General features: G+C 41.9%; 1 protein-coding gene across 1 annotated transcript; it reads left to right on the top strand.

Moving 5' to 3' along the window:
- The first annotated feature begins 923 nt into the window (after positions 1–923).
- LOC133315333 (uncharacterized) lies at positions 924–3,827 on the top strand. Its single transcript, XM_061516934.1, has one exon. The coding sequence runs from the start codon at positions 924–926 to the stop codon at positions 3,825–3,827; it is 2,904 nt and encodes a 967-aa protein (XP_061372918.1).
- The last annotated feature ends 1,780 nt before the right edge of the window (positions 3,828–5,607 follow it).

Below are 5,607 nucleotides of genomic sequence, written 5' to 3'. Positions count from 1 at the left end.
ACGAATGACAAAGCCACCAACCCACCTCAAAGATTATGTTTAGTGCTTTATTAGCTATGAGTCTTTTATTTTTATTTAATAATTACATGCAATTAGTAGTTTATTAGTTGTCGATAGGATTAATCATCCTTATTAGCAATTAGTAGTTTATTAGTTGTCGATAGGATTAATCATCCTTATCTTCAATCAGTCATTAGCAATTAGTAGTTTATTAGTTGTCGATAGGATTAATCATCCTTATCTTCAATCAGTCATTAGCTGGCAATCCTTAAGCCATTAGGTTGTAATTTATTTTGCTATAAAACCCTGAAAAAGATCAATACAAAGGCATCGAATGTTTGATCGCAATTCTTCTCCCTTAAAAATTCTCTCATCTCTTCCATCTCTTATTCTTCTCTCTTTCTTTTAAGTAATACCCCTTCATTGGGGCTTTCATCTGATCTCCCTCCCAAATGGCAGAGAACACACGCATGCGTGAAATGAATCAGCGCGTGGAAACGCTGGAACAACAACTCCAGGCAGCAGAAATCGTACGTGAACAACAACAATTGGCATTATAGGACTCGCAAGCACAACTGCTGCAATCGCAAACCCAACAGAATCAACAATTTGCTATACTCAGACAGGACATCAATCGGATTCTCGAAAATCAGTCAAACGAATCTGGAATCCTCGGATCAGGTCCCTACAAACCTCCGCCCATCTCAGGCATTAACCGCACATAACCAACGCAAATTACTTTTCCGAGGTTTGCAGACGGAGATCCAACTGATTGGATTTTTCATGCCAATCGATATTTTGAATTCTATCAAATACCCGAAGCGGAACGTGTGCTAATTGCATCTTTCAACCTCGACAAACCAGCAAATACTAGGTTCCAAGGACTTTTTAATGATGGGTTAATTCTTAATTGGGCCGCATTCATGGTGGCGGCGCAAAGGCGATTTGGACCATCGGAGTTCGAAGATCCGGCAGTATGTCTTGCCAACCTTCAACAACAAACCACAGTTAGCGAGTTCCAGGCTAGTTTTGAAGTCATAGCCAACACAGTACCAGGCCTTTCTTTTACACTAAAAAGAGCACTCTTTATGGCCGGTCTAAAACCGAACATTAGGAGACAAGTCCTAATTCAACGACCTCAAGATGTCCATGCTGCTTTCTCACTGGCAAAAATATATGAAGACCAGCACACAGACTCCAATACCGGGTACAAAGCTCACGGACAGACGACACCACACCCACCATTCACACAAAATCCATCAGTCAGTCAATCAAACTCCACCAAATATCCATCCACAACATCCCCACTTCCTATTAAGCGACTCTCACCAGAAGAAATACAACGTAAACGAGAAAAAGGGCTTTGCTACAGTTGTGATGAAAAATATGTGTTTGGCCATAGATGCAAAGGGAAAGCCACCTTGCTATATTTTGACGGCACAGAAGATGATCCACCTCCGTCCGAAAGTGAGGAACAAACAGAATCTCCAATTACAGATAATGTTTCTAATTCATTTTCTGAGATAAGTTTGAACGCCTTATTGGGCCACCATTCGCCACGATCTTTTCGTTTAACGGGAACGATATTTGGGACACAAGTTCAGGTTTTAATCGACGGCGGAAGCACTCATAATTTTATCACGCATAAAATGGCTACGTATTTGGGACTGGTTTTGCAGACTTTAGAGACGTTTACTGTGCAGGTAGGCAATGGTGAGGGACTTCAATGTCAGGCATATTGCAAGGAAGTACCCCTAGTGATGCAGTCTCACACATTTTCAGTGGATTTATACTCTTTGGAGTTGAAAGGTGCAGATATTGTCCTAGGAGTTCAATGGCTCAGTACCTTAGGACCCATTCTTACTGATTATAGCCAAGTACTAATGACCTTTGACCACCAAGGTAACAATATTCAACTTCACGGACACCGTCCTGACAACCCAATACTTATATCTTCTGCAAAGTTGAATAAACTTATGGTCACAGATGCATACACTTCATGCCTCATGTGTTTCAACTGTCCTCACTCTTCAACACCTACTTCCCCTCAAACACATGACACAGAACCCCACCATACTGTACCTGACATTCAAAACTTACTCTCCAACTACAATGATGTGTTTACCATTCCCAATACCTTACCACCACACCGACCACATAACCACCACATCAATTTACTCCCTAACACACAGCCTGTCCAAGTTAGACCCTACCGTTACCCACATTTCCAAAAGAGCGAAATTGAAAAATTATGTCAAGAAATGCTCTCAACAGGAATCATTCGCCCTAGCCAGTCCCCATTCAGCTCTCTTGTCCTATTGGTGAAAAACAAAGACGGTACTTGGCGATTTTATGTAGATTACAGAGCCTTAAATGCAATCACGGTCAGAGATCAATTTCCTATACCGACCGTAGACGAATTGTTGGACGAACTCCACGGGGCCACAATATTCTCCAAACTTGATCTACGATCTGGTTACCACCAAATTCGCATGCACTCAGAAGATATTCATAAGACAGCATTCCTAACAAACCACGGCCACTTTGAATTTATGGTTCTACCATTTGGGTTGTCAAATACTCCCTCTACTTTTCATGCAACAATGAATGATGTGTTCGCACCACTCCTCCGACGTTTTGTAGTCATATTCTTTGATGACATCTTAGTTTTCAGCTCAACATTACAAACACACGTCACACATTTATCTCAAGTCCTGGACATATTGAGGAAACAACAATTGTATGCGAAACTTTCAAAGTGCTCATTTGCTACATCATCTATTCAATTCTTAGGACACATTGTGTCTAGTGATGGTGTCGTACCTGACCCGGATAAAGTCATAGCAGTTTCAGAATGGCCTACTCCAACTACGGTCACTCAAATTCGAGCATTCCTAGGGCTTTCAGGATACTATCAGAAATTTATTAAAGGGTATGCACAAACAGCTTTTCCAATCAGTGATCTCCTGACAAAAGGCAAATTCCATTGGACAGAAGAAGCTAACACGACATTTATGGAATTAAAGACGTGCCTTACTGAAGCACCGATTCTCACTCTTCCTGACTTTCAAAAACAATTTATAATTGAGACAGATTCATCAGGTACGGGTATAGGAGCTGTGTTGCTACAAGATAGAAAAACACTAGCGTATTTCAGTAAGAAACTCTTCCCACGCATGCAAACTCAATCAACTTATATCAGGGAGATGTATGCTATTACGTCGGCAGTAGGCAAATGGCGTCAATACCTCTTAGGATCCAGCTTTGTCATACGAACGGACCATGACTCAAGAGCAAAGGAAAGGGCTCAGAACGGGGAGCTCCATGGGGAGAAGACAACAATCAACGACAAAGACGGAAGGAGGAATGAGGTAGTAAGCAACGATTCTTTCCAAATTCCACAGGGAATTAATGCCCCCAACAACTCAGCTGCAACATGCATCAAGGCATCCACCCACTCAGCTGCACAAAGTCAGTCACGCACACTACTCAAGGAGTCACATGGGGAAGACGTCTTTAGGGATGAGGCTGATCCTTTAGGAGCCAATCATTTTCCCATCAAAGGATTTCGGACCAACGCCATAACGCCACCTCAACCTGATCCATCACATACCCAGGCGGCAACGTCTACCGTTGATCACGTTGCTGATGGACGAATCTGGACCGGCGGTTCCAAGCCCATTGAGAGGCCCACGCCACATGACTTTAAGCTTGAGGACAAGCTCTTTTCTGATGGGCAAGAGAGTGTAGCGGACCCTGATAATGGGAGGCCCAAACGAATGACAAAGCCACCAGCCCACCTCAAAGATTGTTTAGTGCTTTATTAGCTAGGAGTCTTTTATTTTTATTTAATAATTACATGCAATTAGTAGTTTATTAGTTGTCGATAGGATTAATCTTCCTTATTAGCAATTAGTAGTTTATTAGTTGTCGATAGGATTAATCATCCTTATCTTCAATCAGTCATTAGCAATTAGTAGTTTATTAGTTGTCGATAGGATTAATCATCCTTATCTTCAATCAGTCATTAGCTGGCAATCCTTAAGCCATTAGGTTGTAATTTATTTTGCTATAAAACCCTGAAAAAGATCAATACAAAGGCATCGAATGTTTGATCGCAATTTTTCTCCCTTAAAAATTCTCTCATCTCTTCCATCTCTTATTCTTCTCTCTTTCTTTTAAGTAATACCCCTTCATTAACGGTAGGGTCTAACTTGGACAGGCTGTGTGTTAGGGAGTAAATTGATGTGGTGGTTATATGGTCAGTGTGGTGGTAAGGTATTGGGAATGGTAAACACATCATTGTAGTTGGAGAGTAAGTTTTGAATGTCAGGTACAGTATGGTGGGGTTCTGTGTCATGTGTTTGAGGGGAAGTAGGTGTTGAAGAGTGAGGACGGTTGAAACACATGAGGCATGAAGTGTATGCATCCGTGACCATAAGTTTATTCAACTTTGCAGAAGATATAAGTATTGGGTTGTCAGGACGGTGTCCGTGAAGTTGAATATTGTGACCTTGGTGGTCAAAGGTCATTAGTAATTGGCTATAGTCAGTAAAAATGGGTCCTAAGGTACTGATCCATTGAACTCCTAGGACAATATCTGCACCTTTCAACTCCAAAGCGTATAAATCCACTGAAAATGTGTGAGACTGCATCATTAGGGGTACTTCCTTGCAATATGCCTGACATTGAAGTCCCTCACCATTGCCTACCTGCACAGTAAACGTCTCTGAAGTCTGCAAAACCAGTCCCAAATAAGTAGCCATTTTATGCGTGATAAAATTATGAGTGCTTCCGCCGTCGATTAAAACCTGAACTTGTGTCCCAAATATCGTTCCCGTTAAACGAAAAGATCGTGGCGAATGGTGGCCCAATAAGGCGTTCAAACTTATCTCAGAAAATGAATTAGAAACATTATCTGTAATTGGAGATTCTGTTTGTTCCTCACTTTCGAACGGAGGTGGATCATCTTCTGTGCCGTCAAAATATAGCAAGGTGGCTTTCCCTTTGCATCTATGGCCAAACACATATTTTTCATCACAACTGTAGCAAAGCCCTTTTTCTCGTTTACGTTGTATTTCTTCTAATGAGATTCGCTTAATAGGAAGTGCGGATGTTGTGGATGGATATTTGGTGGAGTTTGATTGACTGACTGATGGATTTTGTGTGAATGGTGGGTGTGGTGTCCACTGCTCGTGAGCTTTGTACCCGGTATTGGAGTCTGTGCGCTGGTCTTCATATATTTTTGCCAGTGAGAAAGCACATGGACATCTTGAGGTCGTTGAATTAGGACTTGTCTCCTAATGTTCGGTTTTAGACCGGCCATAAAGAGTGCTCTTTTTAGTGTAAAAGAAAGGCCTGGTACTCTGCTGGCTATGACTTCAAAACTAGCCTGGAACTCGCTAACTGTGGTTTGTTGTTGAAGGTTGGCAAGACATACTGCCGGATCTTCGAACTCCGATGGTCCAAATCACCTTTGCGCCGCCACCATGAATGCGGCCCAATTGGGAATTAACCCATCATTAAAAAGTCCTTGGAACCAAGTATTTGCTGGTTTGTCGAGGTTGAAAGATGCAATTAGCACACGTTCCGCCTCGGGTATTTGAT

Source organism: Gastrolobium bilobum, unplaced genomic scaffold (assembly GCF_033153095.1).
Source record: "Gastrolobium bilobum isolate Gb01-03AN ecotype WA unplaced genomic scaffold, APGP_CSIRO_Gbil_v1 utg36545, whole genome shotgun sequence".
In the NCBI taxonomy this organism is placed as follows: Eukaryota; Viridiplantae; Streptophyta; class Magnoliopsida; order Fabales; family Fabaceae; genus Gastrolobium; species Gastrolobium bilobum.
Note: the sequence above shows the minus strand (reverse complement) of the source record. Positions and strands in the feature narration are given on the sequence as shown.